General features: G+C 41.3%; 1 protein-coding gene across 1 annotated transcript in view; it reads right to left on the bottom strand.

Annotated features, from left to right (window-relative positions):
* Positions 1-23,022, bottom strand: part of nomo (nodal modulator) — an 89,422-nt gene that overhangs the window by 40,959 nt on the left and 25,441 nt on the right. The window contains exons 13-19 of the mRNA XM_060840423.1: positions 22,195-22,336; positions 18,864-18,995; positions 18,626-18,762; positions 13,554-13,641; positions 4,324-4,387; positions 4,130-4,225; positions 60-269 (exon numbers count right to left, since the gene is read on the bottom strand). Coding sequence (XP_060696406.1) covers positions 60-269; positions 4,130-4,225; positions 4,324-4,387; positions 13,554-13,641; positions 18,626-18,762; positions 18,864-18,995; positions 22,195-22,336 — 869 coding nt within the window. The remainder of the gene's footprint in view (positions 1-59; positions 270-4,129; positions 4,226-4,323; positions 4,388-13,553; positions 13,642-18,625; positions 18,763-18,863; positions 18,996-22,194; positions 22,337-23,022) is intronic.

The following is a 23,022-nucleotide window of genomic DNA, read 5'->3' on the forward strand; positions in this document are numbered from 1 at the left end:
TTCTTTGCCTGCAACCATGGATTATTCAGCATGTTCTAATAGGCATCCATTAACAATACCTTGCCCAGTATGAAAATTCATAAAGAAAAGGTCCTTCAAGCTCCTCCACAATTTCCTGGGCAGGCGGCTCTCCCTCCACTTCCTTTTGACCCTTCTTCTCACGCTCCAGTCGGCGAGCCTCTATTTCTGCCAGCTGCTGTTCCTGCCGCTGCTCCTGAACGGATTTCAGAGGGCCTAGTACTAAAGCTGGCTCACTGTCAATAGAAGACCTAGAGAAGGGAAGAAATCGGTACAATGAAATCAGCACAAACATTAGCAACTGGTTCAAATCAACACAAGATACTGAGCTGCAGCAGACAATTATTCTGCATTTGCTGAAGATCTTTGCATCTCAAATGGCTGTATAACTAGTGGCATGTCAATACCCAAAGACTGTCGCACTCAACAGCACTTAAATTTAATCAGGATCAAGCGTGTAGAGCTCTTCAGTCAAGTGAGCAGAGAGTTCCATGCCCTCTTCACCCATTTGACTGAACAATGCTACACACTGATGTAATAGCATCTGGTCTTATAATCAAGATATATTCTGCAATGTTCATATGCACAAGTTACAATTAGCCTGAGTTAAAAAGCCTGTTATCAGAACACATGGTAATTCTGAGATCTTGTAGCAACTTCTTTGACTATCAGGTCGAGGCCAAGCATCTGTGCTCTGAGCTGTAACAGGAGGAATTCCCACTTATCTAACATTAACAGGGATAAATTCGGTGCAAAGGGCAAGAAAACCACAGAATTCTTACAATGCATTCAGGAGAACGTTTTTGTTTAAATCCACTCAGAGACAGACTGGACAAAAAAGGACAGTGTGGATTTGTGAAGCGAAGATTGCGTCTGACTAAATCAAGTGATTTTTGTAGGAGTAATCAAGGAGCACTGATAAGGTCAGCACATTTGATATTTCTACTTGGAATTTAGCAAGACTTCTGACAGGGTTCAACATGGCAGACTGACCAGAAAGTTAAAATCTAAAATCTCGTGGGAACCAGTGCAAAGTGGCGAGTTGAATCCAAAATTGGCTCAATAGCAAGAAACAAAAGGCAATGACCAACAGGTATTTTTGGGACTGAAACGCTGTTTCTCATGGAATTCCTCAGGAGTCAGCAATGTGTGCCTTGCTTCTCCAAGTATTTAACAACAACTTTCAAATAGCTTGCAGATGATACAAAAATTGGCCACATGGTTATTCATAAGGAAGCAAGCTGCAAACTGAGGCAAGATATCATAGACCATACAGGTGGGCAGAAATCTGCTTTTTTAAAAAACTTATTCATGGGCTGTGGGCATCGCTGGCCAGGCAGCATTTATTTCCAATCCCTAATCGCCCAGAGGGCAGTTCAGATTAAACCATATTGCTGTGGGTCTGGAGTAAGCCAGACCAGGTAAGGATGGCAATATCCTTCCCCAAAGGATGCTAGCGAACCAGGTGGGATTTTCCAACAATTGGCAATGGATTCACTGTCATCATCAGACTTGTAATTCCAGATTTTTACTGAATTCAAATTCTACCATCTGCCGTGACAGAACTTGAACTTGCGCCCCCAGAACATTACAGGGGTCTCCTGGATTAACAGTCCAGCAATAATATCACAAGGTCGTCACCTTCCCTTGCAATCTGGCAAATGGAATCCAATCTAGTAAAGTGTGAAGTCATTCATTTGAGAAGGTTAAACAATACAACAGAATAAATACACAATGAAGGATAAGATTCTGGTTAAGGAGGTATACAGCATCATTTACTCTAGTGGTTAAGGCACAGAGTATAACAGCAGAAGAATAATGCTAGAAATGAATGTAACATCAGGTAGACCATAGCCGGAGTACTCCGCATTACACAAAGGACCTACTCACACTGGACTGGGTACATCGGAGATTGATAAGGATGCTGCCAGGAATAAAGAATTTTAGCAATGAGGAAGGACTGGGATTATCTTCTTTGAAAAGTTGTGGGGTAATTTGACTGAGGTGAATAGAATGACGAGGAACCTAGATAGAGGGGACATGAAGGAATTGCTTCTGTTAGCAGTGAAGTCAATGACCAGAGGCATTAGATTTGAAAGAACTGGTTGAAGGATCTGAGGGAAATTGAGAAATGCTGTTTTCCGCCCGAGTGAGGTGATGCTCTGAAACCAATGCATGGTGGAGAGTTAAACTTCTGTCTCACTTCAATAGAATTTTTGGGCATGCACTTGAGGCACTAAGATGCACAGGGCTGTAGAAGGTGAAGAGTTATAAGGTGAAATGATACTGGATAATGCTTTGTCAAACAGCATGATTTAATAGATGAAATGGCCCCTGCTGTGCTGCAATTCTCTGTAAACTTGCCAACGTTTGAACAATGAGGAGCATCAGTTGAAGTCAGCCCTCCTCATCTATACTTGCTGCTGTAATGAACCCGACACAATGTTGATCTTGGGGATAGGACTCATCTTAGATCTTTTTAGTAAGGCATGGGTTAACTTAACTATCCCTTTTATCGAAAAGAAAAATTGAACTAATCAATATGTAATGGGAGCAGCCACAAACCCAAATGTAATACTGATCTGCGTGTACATATCTGAAATGCTAATTTCCAATTCTAATAATGCAATGCAGTCTGTAATCTGTTAAAAATATCCCACATGAAACTAAATGTGAGATTTCCTGCCAAGCCAAAGCTTTGTGCAGAGTACAAGTCCTGGCATCCCTTCACCTGGTTTAATAGGATATCACAGTTCACATATGAGCAGTGGAAATCATAACATTTTCCATCAGCAATTCTCTACACAGTGGAAACAGCACAAAGGTTTATCGTTTCCAACAGGGCACAAAGTTGGCTTGATGGGCTTGCACTGGAACACTATAAAGCCATGGGCCTGCAACATTTATAACACTGAAACCTACAGTTAAACCTTCAAAGCATGCCTAGGTTAGTCCCCAATATTATACCAAGCACCCTTTGTCATAGCAACCTCTTTTTAATACGATATTCGACTGTTAACTCTTGTATAATGAAGTTAGTCATCACATTGACAACAGATATAATCCTAAACATATCTTAATCATTAACACACAACTTGTCTTTCCTCTTTACTGACCCCAATTAACCGGCTTTGTTTTCCCAGCATCTTCTGTTTTTAATTCCCAAAAACATACATTTTTATAAAAAAGCTTTAGCAATTCATTTCTCAGCAAAACCTTATATTTCTGATATTTCACTGATAAAGCTTGCATTTACAATTCAGACAATGAAGAACTGCAGAAGCTGGAGATCCAGATATTGCTGAAGAAACTCTAACAGCATCAGTGGAGAGAAAACAGAGTTAGCATTTCAAATCGACCTTTCCTTCAAAATGATTCTGTGTGTCACTGGACCCAAACCACCCTTTGTTGCCATTCATTTACAATTCACAACTGGCTCTATTAATTGCTTCTTGACCAAGTTGCATTTGCTGCCCACCCCGAGGTCTCCTTGAGATGGTAGATCTCAGCCTTCTTCTCAAACCAACGGAGTCCTTGTGATGAAGATACTGACACAATGCTGTTTGAATTTTCACCCAGCAGCAATGTAAATTCTCTGCTCTAACAACAGTGCAAAAATGTCAAAATACCGAATGTATACCAAAAGGCAAATGTCTACTCCTCCGACTTTTCAGCTACTGTACTGACTACACACTTCTCCTCTAAAGTTTAATTTATTTTAACTATTCAGTGTTTACGTACAGATTTAGCAGGTTTAGAGATCAAGAGTGCACACGGAAATGAGCCAGATAATGAAAAAGACTGATGAAACAGGGACCAATACACATTTAGCTGCAACACAAGGACAAAAATATGGACATCACACTAAAATATGCATTAAATAAAAGTAAAGTATTGCAGATACTGGAATTCTGAAATAAAAGAGGCAAATGCTGGAGAATCTCAGGTCTGGCAGTATCAGCAGAGAAGGAAACAGACAATGCTTCAAATCCAACAGGATTCTTCTTCAGAACTCAAGCTAAAATATCTTATTATTTTTCTCAATATCATTATTTTAAGGTAAGAGTAATGGCATCACAGTTTGACTACACTTGTATTTGGGCACTCTTACCTGATAGTAACTGTTACATCCATCAATTTGTCTGTCACTATAGCACCTAATGCACGATGTCGAATTGCTGTTAAGGTTAGAATGGTAGGGGCCGCTCTAACAAACAAAGAACAGAATGACATTCATGAGATCTAATGCAAAAGCTCATTAATATAGTGATTTTGCACAAGAAAGAAAAGGGCTTAAATGCTTACGTATCATAGATGTAATGCTCATGTTCAAACTGATGGCAGGAACGAGGAGTCACTTTATAGACACCTGATGGAAGAAACAATGTTCATTTAAATCAGAAATTCTTCCAATTCTCACAACATTTTCAAACAAACTATTTTGAATATCAAAATAGCAATATCAATCTGTATGACATCTTCCATGTTATCAAGGCTGATAATTTATCAGTTTCAATTTAACCAGATCTCCAATCTGGAACTCAATGAGTAAACGTGCAAGAATCTTAGATAATTTGACAGGGTAGGCATAGAAAAGCTGTATCCCTTCTGGGAGATACAGATTAGGAGATTAAGACCAGAAGTCATACTCTCAGAATAAGGGACTGCACATTTAATACAGAGATGGGAAGGAATTTCTTCTCTCAGATGGTAGTGATCTGAGGAATTCTTTACAAAGCGAGTGACACAGTGGCTCAGTGGTTAATACTGCGGCCTCACAGCACCAAGGATCCGGGTTCGATTCCAGCCTCAGGCGACTGCCTGTGTACAGTTTGCACGTTCTCCCAGTGTCTGTGTGGGTTTCCTCCAGGTGCTCTGGTTTCCTCTATGCTAAATTGTCCATAGTTTTCAGGGATGTGTTGGTTAGGTACATTAGTCAGGGATAAATGTAGAGTAATAGGGTCGGGGAATAGTTATGGGTGGGTTACTCTTTGGAGGGTCGGTATGAACGTGTTGGGCCAAAAGAGCTGTTTCCACACTGTAGGGATTCTATGACTCTAGAGCTGTAGAATGTCAGATGTAAAGCATATACAAGACTAAGATAACAGATTTTTAATCAGTCAAGGGAATCAAGGATATGTGGAAAAGGCAGGAAAGTGGAGTTGAGGATGATCAGATCTGCCATGATCTCACCGAATGGCAGAGCAGACTCGATGGGCTGAATGGCCAACTTCTGCTCCTACATCTTGTGGTCTTATAGAACACAGTCCAGTACAACACATGCACTGACCACAATGCCATTCTAAACTAATCCCATCAATTGCACACGGTGCATATCCCTCTATTCTCTGCCTGTTCATCTATCCTTCCAAAAGCCTCTTAAATACTGCTATCATATCTGGCTCCACCACCTCCCCTGGCAGCGCATTCCAGACACCTATCACCCTTTGTATAAAAACATTTGCCTTGCACATCTCCTTTAAACTTCCTCCTCTCATCTTAAACTCATGCCCCCTAGTATTTGACACTGTTACCCTCAGAAAAAGACTCCCAACACCCACCCTATCCATGACCCTCACAACTTTATTAACTTGATTCAGGTTGTGCAATAGCCTCCAAAGCTCTAGCGAAACACTAAGTTTGTCCAACTTCTCCTTATGGTGAATACACTCCAATCCAGGCAACATCCTGGTAAACCTCTTCTGTCCCCTCTCCAAAGCAGCCACATTCTTTTTATAGTGTCGTAACCAAATTGCACACAATATTCCAAACATGGCCTAACTAAAGTTTTATGAAGCTGCACCATGACTTGTCAACTTTTATACTCAATGCCTGACCGATGAAAGTGAGCATGCCATATGCCTTGTGGCTGATTTGGAGAGGGGACAGAAGAGGTTTATCACTTAATCATTCCATCCACCATGTCCTTCTCTTGGCGAATACTGATGTGAAGTACTCATTAAGGACCTCACCCACTTCTGCTGACTCTATGCATAAATTCCCTCCTTTGTTCTTGAGTGGACCTACCCTTTCCCTAGCTATCCTTTTGCTCCTAACACACTCATAAAATACCATGGGATTTCCCTTAATCCTACTTGCCAAAGGCATTTCATGGCCTCCTACAAGCCTTCTAATCACCTGTTTAAGTTCTTTCCTTCTTCTTTTATATTTCTCAAGGATCTTGCCTTATTTTGGTTTCCTAAACCTCACTCAGGCTTTGATTTTCTTTTTGACTATATTTCCAGTATGTCTTGGCATCCTTTTCTTACATCCTCACAGGAATACACTGGTCCTGAACTCTAATCAACTGTTCTTTAAAAGATTCACACATAGCATACATGGAACTACCCTCAGACAGCTCTCCCCAATATATTTTCACCAGTTCATGCCAAATACTGTTACAATTAGCCTTCCCCCAATTTAGTACTTTCACCCAAGGACCAATCTTACCCAAAACTGTCTTAAAACTTGTGGAATTATGATCACTGTTTCCAAAATGCTCCCCCAATGAAACTTTGATCCCTTGTCAGACTCATTCCTCAATACAAGGTCTAGTATGGTACCTTCCCTTGTTATCTACATACTGCTTCAAGAAACCCTCCTGGATGCACCTAACAAATTCTGCCCCGTCTAACGTCCTAGCACTAAGGAAGTCCCAGTTAATATTGGGGAAGTTAAAACCACCCACTACAAAAACCCTGCTGTTTTTTCATCTTTCCATGAAAAGGTGATAAATATTTTAGCTAGCATTTGGGAGTGTTGGCATGTTTTGACTGGGGAGCTGAATATTTCTATTCCAGGAAGGGACGAAATTCTGGCATTTGGCAAAATTAGGAAGACAGCAAACAGGTATGGATGAAAGCTTCTTAAAAAACTGGTGAATAAATTGGGGTCTGTTGGCTCATTATAAAACAAATTTGCATATCTAATAACCTGTAATGCATAGATTTCTTAAGGAAATAGAAATTCCACGTTTTTCAGCTTTTCCACAATTGTGAACGAGAGGAGAACAGCATCAAACAAAAAGTGCAGCAACGTCATCACCTTCCTGTAGTTTGCTCTTGCAAATAGTGTCTCTCTCAGGAATTAAACTAAGTATGTCACACATTTTTGTTTTGGAAAGTTTGGATCAAAGTTTCCAAACTTCAGTGCAGTTGAGGGCACTGCAACGTTGGACATAGCAGCCTAAAGTCAGCCCTAGCGGGTGGCCATAAAATACACCCACAACCTTATTCAGAGAGAGCAGGGACCTCTCCCACTGCAGCGCTGAGATTATCACTCAAACAGCACAACCAGTCTCGTTACAGGTTCTGTAATTTTCCTGTGTGCAAACGGAACTGTCAATACATTACAGGTGTTTTCCCTGACGAGGGCCAGAGGGGCAGCCGGGAAGGAAAGCAGTGACCATACATATCAGCAAGGCGGCTAAACCCGAGACTCTACAACTGTAGTGTCTCCCACCCGCCCTCCTCCTCTAACCTAGTTCATGAGGTAAGGTTCATTCTAAAAACTTCCTCTATTGAATATAAGTTTGTTATTAATTTTATAGCAATTGAATTAAGCTTTCTTGTCTACTATTGTGTGGGCGTTCAGATAAGTGGGGTATGGATGCTAGGGCAGTTGCTTGCTCCTCCTGCAGAATGTGGCAGATGAGAGACATGGCACACGTCTCCGCTGGCTACATCTGTGGGAAGTGCACCCAACTCCAGCTCCTTGAAAACCGTGTTAGGGAATTGGAGCTGGAGCTGGATGAACTACAGATCATTCGGGAGGCTGAGGGGGTAATTGAGAGGAGTCACCGGGAGTTGGTCACTCCTAAGGCTCAGGATAAGGATAGATGGGTTACAGTTAGGGGGAGGAAAGGGGACAGTCAGACAGTGCAGAGATCCCCTGTGGACATTCCCCTCAGCAGTCAGTATACCGTTTTGGATACTGCTGCGGGGGGGGGATGTCCTACCAGAGGAAAGCCATAGCAGTCAGTTCCTCTGGCACTGAGCCTGACACTGTGGCAAAGAAGGGAAGGGGGGCAGAATAGAAAAGTACTCGTGGTAGGGGACTGGATAGTTAGGGGAATCGACAGGAGAGTTTGTGGTCAGGATCGGGATTCCCGGAAGGTATGTTGCCTCCCTGGTGCCAGGGTCCGGGATGTCTCCGACCGGGTGTATAAGGTTCTAAAAGGGGAGGGCAAACAGCCAGAAATCGTGTTACACATCGGCACTAATGATATAGCCAGGAAAAGGATCGAAGATATATAAAGTGATTACAGGGAGTTAGGATGGAAGCTGCAGAGCAGGATGACTAATTTACTACCGGTGCCACGAGATAGCGAGGTGAGGAACAGGGAGCGGGCGCAGCTTAACACAGCTGGTGTAGGAGAGAGGGCTTCAGGTATGTAGATAACTGGGATGCCTTCTGGGGAAGGTGGGACCTGTACAAGAAGGACGGGCTGCACCTGAACTGGAAGGGGACCAATGTCATGGGTGGAAGGTGTGCTAGAATAGTTCAGGGGGGTTTAAACTAGTATGGCAGGGGGTGTGGGAACCTGAGCTGCATACCGGAGGTGGGAGTTGATGCAGATGAGGCAATAGCAAGAGGTAGACCAGCTAGTGGGAAGGATTTTCCTGGGAAGGAACCAAGGGATCAGTTAAAGTGTGTTTGCTTTAACGCAGGAAAAAAAGTGGTGAACTTAGAGCATGGATCAGTACCTGGTGCTATGATGTTGTGGCCATAACAGAGACATGGGTTTCTCAGGGGCAGGAATGGTTGTTGGATGTTCCAGGGTTTAGAACATTTAAAAAGAATAGGGAGGGGGGAAAAAAGAGGAGGGGGTGTAGCACTACTAATCAGAGAGGGTATCACAGCTACAGAAGCTTCCACTGTCGATGAAGATCTGCCTACCGAGTCAGTATGGGGGAAATTAGGAACAGTAAGGGAGCAGTCATCTCATTAGGGGCTTACTACAGACCCCCCAATAGAAGCAGGGAGATTGAAGAAAGCATAGGTCAGCAGAGTTTGGAAAAGTGTGGACGTAGTAGGGTTGTTGTAATGGGTTACTTTAACTTTCCCAATATTGATTGGAACCTCCTTCGAGCAGAAGATTTGAATGGAACTGTTTTTGTACGGTGTGTTCAGGATGGTTTCCTAACTCAGTACGTTGACAGGCCGACGAGGGGAGAGGCCATTCTAGACTTGGTGCTCAGAAACGAGCCGGGACAGGTATCAGATCTTGTGTTGGGAGAGCATTTTGGTGATAGTGACCACAACTGCCTCACATTCTACACAGCTATGGAGAAGGAGAGGATTAGGCAAAATGGGAGGATATTTAATTGGGAAAGAGGAAACTATGATGTGATTAGATGTGAGTTAGGAAGCATGGATTGGGAGCAATTGTTCCATAGAAAGGGCACTATAGACATGTGGAGACTGTTTAAGGAACAGTTGTTGCGAGTGATGAATAAATATGTCCCTCTGAGACAGGCAAGAAGGGGTAAGATAAAGGAACCTTGGATGACGAGAGCAGTGGAGCTTCTTGTCAAAAGGAAAAAGGTAGCTTACATAAGGTGGAGGAAGCTACGGTCAAGCTCAGCTCTAGAGGATTACAGGCAGGCGAGGAAGGAGCTCAAAAATGGTCTGAAGAGAGCCAGGAGGGGGCACAAGAAAGGCTTGGCAGAACGGATTAGGGAGAACACAAAGGCATTTTACACTTATGTGAGAAGTAAGAGAATGGTCAAAGAAAGAGTAGGGCCGATCAGGGATAGCATAGGGAATTTGTGTGTGGAGTCTGAGGAGGTAGGGGAAGCCCTAAAGAGTTTTTTGCTTCTGTCTTTACGAAAGAAATGAACTTTGTAGTGAATGAAACCTTTGAAGAGCAGGTGTGCATGCTGGAATGGATTGAGATAGAGGAAGCTGATGTGCTGAAAATTTTGTCAAACATTAAGATTGACAAGTCGCCAGGCCCAGACCAGATTTGTCCTCGGCTGCTTTGGGAATCGAGAAATGCAATTGCTTCGCCACTTGCGAAGATCTTTGCATCCTCGCTCTCCACTGGAGTCGTACCTGAGGACTGGAGGGAGGCAAATGTAATTCCTCTCTTCAAGAAAGGAAATAGGGAAATCCCCGGCAATTGCAGACCAGTCAGTCTCACGTGTGTTGCCTGCAAGGTGTTAGAAAGGATTCTGAGGGATAGGATTTATGACCATCTGGAAGAGCATGGCTTGATTAAATGCAGTCAACACGGCTTTGTGAGGGGCAGATCATGCCTCACAAACCTTATCGAGTTCTTTGAGGATGTGACTAGAAAAGCTGATGACGGTCAAGCTGTGGATGTGGTGTATATGGACTTCAGCAAGGCATTTGATAAAGTTCCCCATGGTAGGCTCGTTCAGAAGGTCAGGAGGAATGGGATACAGGGGAGCTTAGCTGTCTGGATACAGAATTGGCTGGCCTACAGAAGACAGCGAGTGGGAGTAGAAGGAAAATATTCTGTCTGGAAGTCAGTGGTGAGTGGTGTTCCACAGGGCTCTATCCTTGGGCCTCTACTGTTTGTAATTTTTATTAATGACTTGGATGAGGGGATTGAAGGATGGGTCAGCAAGTTTGCAGATGGCACATAGGTTGGAGGTGTCGTTGACAGTATAGAGGGCTTTTGTAGGCTGCAGCGGGACATTGACATGATGCAGAGATGGGCTGAGAGGTGGCAGATGGAATTCAACCTGGATAAATGCAAGGTGATGCATTTTGGAAGGTCGAATTTGAAAGCTGAGTACGATTAAGGATAGGATTCTTGGCAGTGTGGAGGAACAGAGGGATCTTGGTGTGCAGGTACATAGATCCCTTAAAATGGCCACCCAAGTGGACAGGGTTGTTAAGCAAGCATATGGTGTTTTGGCTTTCATTAACAGAGGGATTGAGTTTAAGAGTCATGAGATCTTGTTGCAGCTCTATAAAACTTTGGTTAGACCGCACTTGAAATACTGTGTCCAGTTCTGGTCGCCCTATTACAGGAAAGATGTGGATGCTTTGGATAGGGTTCAGAGGTTTACCAGGATGCTGCCTGGACTGAAGGGCTTATCTTATGAAGAGAGGTTGACTGAGCTCGGACGTTTTTCATTGGAGAAAAGGAGGAGGAGAGGGGACCTAATTGAGGGATACAAGATAATGAGAGGCATAGATAGAGTCAATAGCCAGAGACTATTTCCCAGGGCAGAAATGGCTAACACGAGGGGTCACAGTTTTAAGCTGGTTGGAGGATAGTATAGAGGGGATGTCAGAGGTGGGTTCTTTACACAGAGAGTTGGGAGAGCATGGAATGTGTTGCCAGCAGCAGTTGTGGAAGCGAGGTCATTGGGGACATTTAAGAGACTGCTGGACATGCATATGGTCACAGACATTTGCGGGTGCATACATGAGGATCAGTGGTCGGCACAACATCGTGGGCTGAAGGGCCTGTTCTGTGCCGTACTGTTCTATGTTCTATAACTTCCTTCAACTGACTGAGTGACAGCTGTGAAAACAATAAACTCAAAGCCCTTTGTTTGAACCAGTTGTGGCTCACAAATAGAAACATTAATAAAAGGCACAAAAACGTACACCTAAATTGAATCATGTCAGTTGAAACTGGTAACCTCTTCTGTTATGTTGAAAATCATATTTTGCGCCTTGCAAAATTGAAAAACAGGAGATAAAAGGCAGGAAAAATTTGATTTTTAGAAAGCACATTGACTGATTTGATCTGCTTGCCTTCTCCTCTTTAGGAAGGATGCATGCTTGACAATCAGTGGAAAATGTATGCACAGAGCTGAACAAATCTGCAGCATGATCAATAGGCTGCAAATATGAAAAGTGGCTGCTCAGAACAAAGTATATGCAAAAAAAATGGGAAGAGGATAAAGGTTCATAGCCCATTATTCAAACATAAAAGCATCCAATTTTAATAAGATCAAGAAATTGCTAGCATTTTGCTTTCATAAATGAAGATAAGATTAGGATTATTGAATTAAACAATGGTAAAATTTCCATATCATGAGCTGAGTCTTGTATGATAACACTCAGATTTTAACCTGTTTCCAAGAATGACTTTTATAAGTCACTGTACTGAGTAATGTGTACTAGTCTTCTCCAAACACCATGTGTGGCACCTCACTTATCTGTTCTAACACAAGTAATTTTCCAACAATTGTTTCTTTAGCATTGCTGAAAAAGAAGTTTTGTTGAAGATTTTCATCTTGAATTTATCAGGACAATTGGCAAGAATTCCCAAAAAGGGAAAAAATCAGCATTTATGTTGTTTGAGAGGATTAGTTGACGAGTGGATTGAGATTGGCAGAGGTGCTGCCACAGAGAATATAGCAATTAATGATGATCGACAGTTAACTGCCAGGCATTGGTTAGATTTCACACGAGGCAGTTTGATTCGGATTGGTCTGACCAATGCCCTGAGCAATTAACCAATGAGTCACCTACTTTGTTGAGTTAAAATAGACATAATCTGGGCCCATATTCCTTCTTTGCAAAGAGTGAAAGACTGTGTATGTGGCACACCACAAAGCTGTCGGTCAATCTTAAACTGATTATTATTATAATTCCTCAGGATGGCTGATCGTATCTGAAATGGCCAGCTCTGGGGATTTCCAGAAAACCATCCTGAGCTCTCTGCTCTACACTCTGCTCTTCAAAAAGCTAGGCTGCATGCATCAGCCTCCATTTGTACCAAACTTTTGATGTTATGTTCAATTCAGCAATCTAAACCGATTGCTAATTTATTGTGTTTAGATCCCGAGGTTTCTGTGCTGCAAGTTATAGCGATTCACTTCCATAATCACATCTGAACAACAACTGTGAAGGAACTTAAAATTCTCCAGTTGAATACAGGGAAAGCTAAGGTTATTTGCAGCCCAGTCAAACGCCTCACTGTTCATTTATGACTGGACTATTTTATATTCAATTAACTCTGTGCCTGTAAACCCAGCATCCACTGCCAACATATTTCTGCAATACTGTCAATCATCACATTCACCTTACTCATTTGATGCCGAAACCCTTCACAATTCCTTCATTTCCACTGGACTCTATTTTATTTAATGCTCTCTTTCCAATATTTACCTCAAACTCCAATCATCCAATATTCTGAGAACTATGTCCTAATATATGTTAAGTGCCATAGCCTCAGTTGACACACTCTCTAATTTATTTTTGTTTTAAATACCTATCCAGTGAATTGGCCTCCTGTATTTCCACTTGCTCTGCCCCAAGATTGGTGGTCAGCTTGTATTTGCTTTGGCTACATTATCTAATTAGAATTCCTTACCTTCTACACTGCTTCTATCCATCTCGTTAGCTAAAATTTAACCCTTCCTAATGACCCTTCAAAGATCTCCTTCCTCTGTGAAGTGCCTTGGATTATTTTTTGATATCAAGCCCACAATATCAATGGTCACTTTGTTATAACAGCCTCAGTGCAAACTTTGGACAATGCACAGCATTAAGGAGTTGCAGAGCCAAGAACTAAACAAATAAACTTCACTCAGATTTTGTACCTGGTTTAGAAAGGCAAAATCTATTCACGCCTTTTGTGAGGTTGTATACACCAACATTTTCTGGGCAACTTCCATCCTGGTAAAATTCCTGAATAGCGATAGAATGAACAGCATTTTCAAACATATGAGTGATGACAATATGATGTATTACTTCTAATATACTCACGTTGTAGCAAAGGCAAATCAATCTAATACAGTGCCTCAGAAATGACATTCTCACCTACTTAAAATCAGACTCTCAATGACTGCCACCAAATGTATACACTACAGATTTATGAAACACTTTGCATTGCTTTGCTGTTCTTTCAAATGAATACATTTTAATGGGATGCGAAGGAAGGGGAACATTTCATAACTAATAAATTATCATTGAGGTATTAAAACATAAACAAAGTCTGCTTTTAATCAGCTTGTATAAAACAAAACATTTGAGGTTCTATTCAAGAAATGTGTAATTAAACCAAAAACAGTTTATTTGCAAAGGAATTGAAGCAGCTTTGTAAAAACCTTCCTCAAAGGATAATGCAAATGAGTACTTAACAAAAAGAAATTAAACAGAGACTCATAAGAAAAGAAACAGAATGACTTACAAAATGCTTGAAACTAGATGTGTGTGCGTGTATGCCCTTACAGTGTTTCCTGCTTTATTTTCTAAAATGGTTCACCAAAGTAGAGAATCTAATCCAGGACAAAATTAATTTGACATTTTGACAAAAATATACTCAGTTTAAAAAAAGGCCACATGAACTTAATTTTAATATTGTCGTAAAAATGTTGATGAGGGTAGAGTAGATAACGCAGTCTGCAGGAACTTCCAAAAAGCATTTAACAAAGTGCCACATAATTGGATTTTTTTCAAAGTTTGCATTCACGGAATTAAAAGGGATAGTGGTAGATTTGATACAAAGTGACAGGAATCAGATAGTGGTGAAAAGTTGGAGGCAGAACAGAGAAGGCCTATTCCTGTGCTGGACTGTTTCATGTGCTATGATACTGGGCTGATGTCATGTACAGAGAGACTGTCTTATGAGGACAGATTGAGTAGATAAGACTTGTAATCATTGGAATGTAGAAGAACCAGCAGCAACCTCACTGAAACACACAAATTCTTGGTGTACCTAACAGGGTATGTGCAGAAAGAACACTCTATTTTCTGGGAGAATCATAGTCATAGATCATGGAAACAGACCCTTCAGTCCATACCAAATATAATCCCAAACTAAACTCGCCCCACCTGCCTGTCCCTGGCCTATGTCCCTCCAGACCTTTCCTATGCATGTATCCAAGTACATTTTGAACATTATAATTGCACCCACATCCACCACTTCCTCTGGAAGTTCATTCTGAACGCGAACCACCTTCTGCGTAAAAAAATTATCTCATACCTTTTTAAAAATCTCTCTCCTCTCATCTCAAAAATGTGTCCCCTAGTCGTACAACCACAGCACGCAATCGCGGAATAAGGGGTCACACTTTTAAGACAGAGATGGAAAGGACCTTCCTCTCTCAGAGGGTAGTGAATCCGTAAAAATCTTTACCACAGAGGGCTGTAGCGGCTGGGTCATTAAGTCAAGGTTGAAAAATACTGATTTTTAATCAGTAAGGGAATGAAGGTTTAAGGAGAAAAGGCAAGAAAGTGGAATTGAGGATTATCAGTTCAGACATGATCTTGAATGGCAGAGCAAACTCAAGGGGCTGAATGGCCAATTTCTGCTCCCATGTCTCATGGTCAATTGCTTTTTAAACTGGTCAAGAGTAAATGAAGGGATTCCTGATGAAGGGCTTATGCCCGAAACGTCAAATTTCCTGTTCCTTGGATGCTGCCTGACCAGCTGCGCTTTTCCAGCAACACATTTTCAGCTCTGAGCTCCAGCATCTGCAGTCCTCACTCTCTCCTCCTAAGTGAAGGGATTGCCCAGGGATCGGCATTAAGACCCTTACTTTTTTAAACAATCAATGACCTAGACATTGCAGTACAGGGTGCTATTTCACAATTTGCAGATTAACACAACAGTTGGAAACATTGTGAACTGTGCGCAGGATCGTGGAAGATTTCAAAAGAACACAAATAACCAGGCAGGATGGGTAAACAGCTGGCAGATGGAATTTAAGCAAAGAAGTGTGAAACGATTAATGTTTGATAGGAAAGACAAGAGAGATACAAAATGCAGGATAGCCAAGCTAAGAGGAAAAAGGAAGCATACACAAAGTCTAGACGACTGAAAACAGACGAAGCTTTGGAAGAATGTTGGGAAAGTAGAACCAATCTGAAACAAGGACTAAAAAGGGCTAAAAGGGGTCATAAAATATCTTTAGCCAATAAGGTTAAGGAAAATCCCAAAGCCTTTTACTCATACATAAAGAGCAAGAGGGTAACTAGAGAAAGGGTTGGGCACTCAAGGACAAAGGAGGAAAGTGAAGCGTGGAGTCAGAGAAAACGGGTAAGATTCTTAATAAGTACTTTGTATCGGTATTCACCAAGGAGAGCGACATAACGGATGTTGAGGTCAGGGATAAATGTTTGGTTAAAAAGTGAGGTCTGCAGATGCTGGAGATCAGAGCTGAAAATGTGTTGCTGGTTAAAGCACAGCAGGTTAGGCAGCATCCAAGGAACAGGAAATTCGACGTTTCGGGCCAGAGCCCTTTTTATGGTCACTAGATCAAGTCGGCAAAAAGAAGGAGGAAGTGTTAGGTTTTATGCATTTTCTGAGCTGACATGGCACCTATTGTTAAAGTTCACTTGAGAATGTAACTTTAAAAAAAAGTTCTGTGATTTATATATGAAAGAACTGAAAGCAACATGGTCATTCTAAAAGATGAGACACTTAACAAACAATCCAGGTCTTTTTCAATATATAATTGAGTTGCATCACACTGTAAACAGTTGCTATAAATTCTGTATCATACAATCTTATACTTTAACAAATAAGCTTGTTGGACTATAACTTGGTGTTGTGTGATTTTTAACTTGGTATTCTAAAAGGCATTAAGGTGGACAAGTCCCCAGGTCTGGATGGGATCTATCCCAGGTTACAGAGGGAAGCAAGAGAGGAAATAGCTGGGGCCTTAACAGATATCCTTGCAGCATCCTTGAACATGGGTGAGGTCCGGAGGGCTGGAGAATTACTAATGTTGTCCTCTTGTTTAAGAAAGGTAGCAGGGGTAATCCAGGTAATTACAGACCAGTGAGCCTGACGTCAGTGGTAGGGAGGATGTTGGAGAAGATATTGAGGGATAGGATTGACTTACATTTAGAAGAAAATGGACTTATCAGTGATAAGCAACATGGTTTTGGGCAGGGAAGGTCATCTCTTACCAACTTAATAGAATTCTTTGAGGAAGCGACAAAGTTGATTGATGAGGGAAGGGCTGTAGATGTCATATACATGGACTTCAGTAAGGTGTTTGAAAAGGTTCCCCAGGATAGGCTGATGGGGAAAGTGAAGTCACATGAGGTCCAGGGTATACTGGCAAGATGCATAGAGAACTGGCTGGGCAGCAGGAGACAGAGAATAATAGTTGAAAGGATTTTCTCAAAATGGAGAACTGTGACCAGTGGTGCTCCACAGGGATCCAAGTTGAGAGCACTGTTATTTGTGATATACATAAATGATCTGGAGGGAGGTATAGGTAGTCTGATTAGCATGTTGCAGATGGCACTGAGATTTGTGGAGATAGTGAAGGGGACTGTCAGAGAATGCAGCAGAATATATATAGATTGGAGAGTTGGGCGGAGAAATGCAGACGGTGTTCAATCCAGGCAACTGCAAAGTGATGCATTTTGGAAGATTCAATTCAAGAGCGAACTGTACGGTAAATGGAAAAGTCCTAAGGAAAATTGATGGACAGAGAGATCTGGGTGTTCAGGTCCATTGTACCCTGAAGGTGGCAACACAGGTAGGTAGAGGGGTCGATATGGCATACGGCATACTTTCTTTCATCGGTTGCGGTATTGAGTACAAGCGTGGACAGGTCACGTTACAGTTGCACAAGACTTTGGTTCGGCCACATTGTAATATTGCATACAGTTCTGGTTGCCACATTACCAAAACGATGTGAATGCATTGGAGAGGGTGCAGAGGAGGTTCACAAAGATATTGCCTAGCATGGAGGGTGCTAGGTATGAAGAGAGGTTGAGTACATTAGGATTATTTTCAATAGAAAGGAGGTGGTTGTGGGGAGATCTGATTGATGTCTACAAAATCATGAGAGGTATAGATGGGGTGGATAGCAAGAAGCTTTTCGAAGAGTGCGGGACCCAATTACTAGGGATCACGGGTTGAAGGTGAGAGGGGAACAGTTTAAGGGAATGTGTGTGGAACGTTCTTTACGCAGAGGGTGGTGGGTGCCTGAAAAGCATTGCCAGCGGAGGTAGTAGAGGCAGGCAAGATAGCGTCACTTAAGTTGTGTCTAGACAGATACGTAAATGGGCAGGGTGCAGAGGGGTACAGATCCTTATAAAATAGGATCGGCGCAGGCTTGGAGGGCCGAAGGGCCTGTTCCTGTGCTGTAATTTTCTTTACTTTTTGATACTATTCTAAAATAGGCGCAGGAGTAGAGGTTGTATTTATGGATGAGTCATTGAAGATGGTAATAGAGCACAGAGGTTGTATTTATGGATGAGTCATTGAAGATGGTAATAGATAAATAAACTGCGGCTATAGTGAATAAAACAACAGGAAATTTCTAGCAAACAACTGCCATTGCAGGGGGCTAGCATGGACACAAAAGGTCAAATGGCCTCTTCAGCATAGTAACCATTCTGTAATTCTAAGGCAAGCTTAAAAAGATAAATAAATCCAATTGCTATTTTTTCTGATTTATAAGCTTTGAGAATCACGCATAAGACTAGCATTTATTGCCCATTCCTAATTGCATTTGGAACCACAACATATAACCAAGAATGCACACCATCTAAAAGCTGCCACAGGATGAGTAGGACGCATTTTACAATCACAATAATTAGAAAGATGGAATGCACACGATTGCTAAAATTAACAGCAGTTTCATTGTGAAGTGGGTATACAAGCTTTTCCCAACAATGGCCCTCCTTTGCATTATGTTTCTCTTACCAGTGTGATTGCATGTGAGAGTGAGCATCGGAGCATGTAACCTGTCTGTCTAAATTCGATCCCAGTCAAATCTTGATCCACAACCTCCAACTCAAACGAGCGGTTTTTCCAGCACCATTCTTCATGGACAATGTTCACTATAAAAACCGACATTTTCAATCAGATTTGTTTGATTAAATCTGATGCTCATTAACATCCATAAAGAAATAATAGCATCTCAAAAGTATGAAATTATTACCCTTGTATTTTCCAGGCAAAATATTATTAAAAGTGAACGAGGCGGAGTCTGCACCTCCAGAGAGCTGCATGCTTTGTTTGTCACTATGACGACTCAAAGTTTGAAGGGTCACAGCAAGATCGCTGCAGGAATCTTAATAAAGAAAATAGTGAGAGGCCAGATCATTAAAAGTATTACAAAAAGCATATAACAAAACCTTCACACCCAATGCTGAACATTCGGTTAATCCATTAAAAAATGTAATTTTTTTCTGTTCATTAACATAGGAGAAACATAAATTCAAAGATACTACAACCTCCAAATCGCGACAACTAATGCTACAGTATATCAGGACAATCAAGACCTGGGTGGCAAAGATATCTAAGTTTCTGTATCAGCTCATTATCCACCATTCTTGACCTGTACACTGAATGGTGTCTCTGTTTAGCACACCAATACAGCGCTTTATGCATACCTGACCGCCTGCTGTAACTGAGAACTATAATAATGTTTTAAACATTTACAAAACCATGAATCACTTGTTTACTCACAGAAATCCTTTAAAAGAAAAGCAACTGAAATAAAGCTGTACAACTTAAAATAGAAATATGAAATGACAGCAACTCCCACTGCTTGTCTTGCTATTGTACAATTCCATATTGTCGGTCTGCCCTTGTTTAGAATCTAACTATGTGGTTAAGTGGTAAAATTAGAGAATGTGTAAATATTTTCTAGTCTTTAAAGCATTACATTTTCTGTCATAGAGAGGTAGCAAAGCTTGGCTGTCATTTGGAGAGGGTAACAAAGCTAACATTCCGAGCCAAATATACTCTTCTTTGGATTCCTTTGCCAGCTCTGAAGAGTCATAGAGTCCTACATCACAGAGACAAGCCCTGTGGTCCAAACTGGCCCATGCCAACCGAAACGTTCCTCAATGCTAACCCTATTTGCCTGCAATTGGCCCATATCCTTCTAAGCCTTTCCTATCTATGTATTTGTCCAAATGCCTTTTAAATGTTGTTAAAGTACCCGTCTCAATCACTCCCACTACTAGCTCATTCCATTGCAGTATCACCCTCTGTGTAAAAAAGGTTGCCCCTCAGGTTCCCTTTTATTCGTTCCCCTCGAACCTTAAACTGATGCCCTCCAGTTCTCAATTCCCCAACCCTGGGAAAAAGACTGAGTGCATTCACCCTATCCATGCCTCTCATGATCTTACATACTTCTATGAAATCCTCCCTCAGTCTTCTATGCTCTTAAAAAAGAAACCTGAGCTTGTCCAACCACGCCATATCAGTCAGATCATTGAGTCCTGGCAACATCTTTGTAAATTTCTTCTGCACTCTTTCCAGTTTAAGAACATTCTTCCTGTAGTTAGGTGACCAAAACTGAACACAATACTCCAACTGCAGCCTGACCGACGTCCTGTAAAACTGCAACACCGCTTCCCAATTTCTATATTCAATGCCTTGACTGATGAAGGCCAGTCTGCAAAAAGTCTTCTTTACCGCCCGGTCTACCTGTGGCTCCACTTTCAGAGAATCATGCACCTGAACGCCAAGGTCCCTCTGTTCCACCACACTCTTTAAGGCCCTACCATTCACCATGAAACCCCTACCTTGATTTGACTTTCCAAAATGTAAGACCTCACACTTATCTATATTAAACACCATTTGCCATTTCCCAGCCCACTTCCCCAGCTGATCAAGGTCCTGCTGCAATTTCTGATAACCTTCCTCACTGCCCACAATACCGCCTATTTTAGTGTCATCAGCAAACTGACGAATCATGCCTTGTATATTCTCATCCAAATCATTGATGTAAATAACAGCAACAGGCTCAGCAGCGACCCCCTGAGGCACTCCACCAGTCATACTGAACCAAAGCATCAACTCTGGCTGGTTTTTCCACATGCCGCCGGGCCTGCTGAGTTTCTCCACAGTTTGTCTTCATTTCAGATTTACAGCATCCAAAGCATTTTGTTCAGTTAAAAACATCTACATAGTTAAGAGCTTTGTATCTCTGTCTTCTCAGCTTTTAAATTTGGGAATTTGATTTTAATAGTCAGTTAAACAACAGAGCTGAAAATGTGTTGCTGGTTAAAGCACAGCAGGTCAGGCAGCATCCAAGGAACAGGAAATTCGACGTTTCGGGCCAGAGCCCTACTAGTTAAACAACAAATACAAGAAAAACAAAAAGATAAAACCACCTAAAGTGACAAACGTACTAGTGACTGAATTAAGCCCACGCCCTTTCTTAAACCGAGTCTCCTTCACCTGTATGTGTATGTGATGTGCTGTCAGATTTTGTTTTATGTTATTCTCCTGCATATTATATGATGTTACTGTTAAATGTAAATATAAACACAAGTTGTTGCAGCTTAGTTCTGTTTAGTATTTTCTCGCTAAAGCTGTAAAACTGGACAAAATTGCCAGTTCAATTTATTGTTGTTTGCTGGTAATGGAGAGGATGTCAATCAATATCAGAACAGCACCCACCAAAGTTATCACAAGTCAATCTCAATAAGTAAACACATACAGCAGCCAAATAGTACCAAGGTAGGTATTTTCTAATCAACCTATTCAGAGATGTTACACACCTCTGAACCATGTTAGACTTGAACTTGAATCACATAGCTCAGAGGCAGGGACACTACCACTACACTCCTTGGTATCAAGATCAATGAATCAGGTTCTCCTCACACCCAAGTGTGATTGAACAATTTTCTGAGACAGCAGCATTTATGTTTAGAAAAACATTAATATAATCAGTAATTAACTTAAGAAAACAGCAATTACCATTTTCAAATAATCCACAGCTTTTTCAGTTTCATCAGGATGAGAAGAAAACAGTGAGGAAAACAGTGAGGAAAACCCACTGCCAGTTGTATTTGAATATATACAGCAACAATGATTTGCACTCCTCCTGAAGCCTCTCCAACTACTGATTGTACAGCTGAACGGCATTTCAAATATCTTATCACTTGTAATGCTAAGTTTAAGTAGTTATACCAGCATTTGTGGAGATGTCAGTGTTGGACTGGGGTGGACAAGGTCAGAAGTCACAAAGTCACCTGACGCAGGAGCAACGCTCTGAAAGCTTGTGATTTCAAATAAACCTCTTGGACTATAACCTGCTGTTATGTAACTTCTGATCTTACACCAGTGTAGGTCTGAAAGAAGGGGAACTACATGAAAATTTAGAGTCTTCACTTCATTGAAAGGAACACTGACCAAAATATAAAAAGAAAGGGTAGTTTTAATTACAGGTGAAGCTCTGTTCATCAAAACAAATACTGAAATCACAGGAGGCTAATTCAACCAACACTCATACCCAGCAAACACCCACTTACCCAAACAGAGTACTTTCCCAGTCACAGATGCCATAAACTGGGTGAAGGATAGATCCATTATGGGTGCATCAGTAACTGTGACAGGTTGAAACTTCGGTTTCAGTGCAAGTCCTGCTTTTGCTTCAATCTCGCTGACCATCACCTATGTAATTCATAACCAGTTAGACCAACACAAATACTATGTCTAACGGTGGATATGTGCAATTCTTCATCCACCAGTAACAGTATTGCTATAATCTCAATCTTACTGTTTTCCCATTCCTCAGATGCTTTGTAACATGCAATATGCAAAGTCAAAGTGAAACACCTAAACTAAGAATGGAAGAAAGTAGAATGAGCAAAAAACAATCCTATTTATTCATTAGATCACAGTTATTTTATAAAGAATCCCTGCTCTTTTGATGGCTTGCGTTAGCAAATATATAAGATTCTAAAGCTTCAATTTCAAACAGATACTGAGTTAGCGCATTGCTTTTGAGTGTCAGTCAGGGTGTTATATTTGGCCCTTGTCCCTGAACTTGGGAGGGTACAAGCTGTGATTGTTCCTGCTTCCAACTTTGTCTAATTATCTCTATAGGAAAGTACATTTGTGTGAACAGCAGGGGAGGAAAGGACAAAATTCCATTATGATACCTACACATGGAATTTACCAACTACACAAGCTTCAAGAATACTGACAATGTAGCACTGGAAATATATTCAACACTAAATGTTTATCGCATGTGTATAGATGAATATGCTAACAAAGCAGTTAGAACGTTAGGCATACACTGATTTCACCTAGATGATTATATTAAACAGTGTAGCACTTTTAAATTCAATTAATAT

This window comes from Hemiscyllium ocellatum, chromosome 20, assembly GCF_020745735.1.
Source record: "Hemiscyllium ocellatum isolate sHemOce1 chromosome 20, sHemOce1.pat.X.cur, whole genome shotgun sequence".
In the NCBI taxonomy this organism is placed as follows: domain Eukaryota; kingdom Metazoa; phylum Chordata; class Chondrichthyes; order Orectolobiformes; family Hemiscylliidae; genus Hemiscyllium; species Hemiscyllium ocellatum.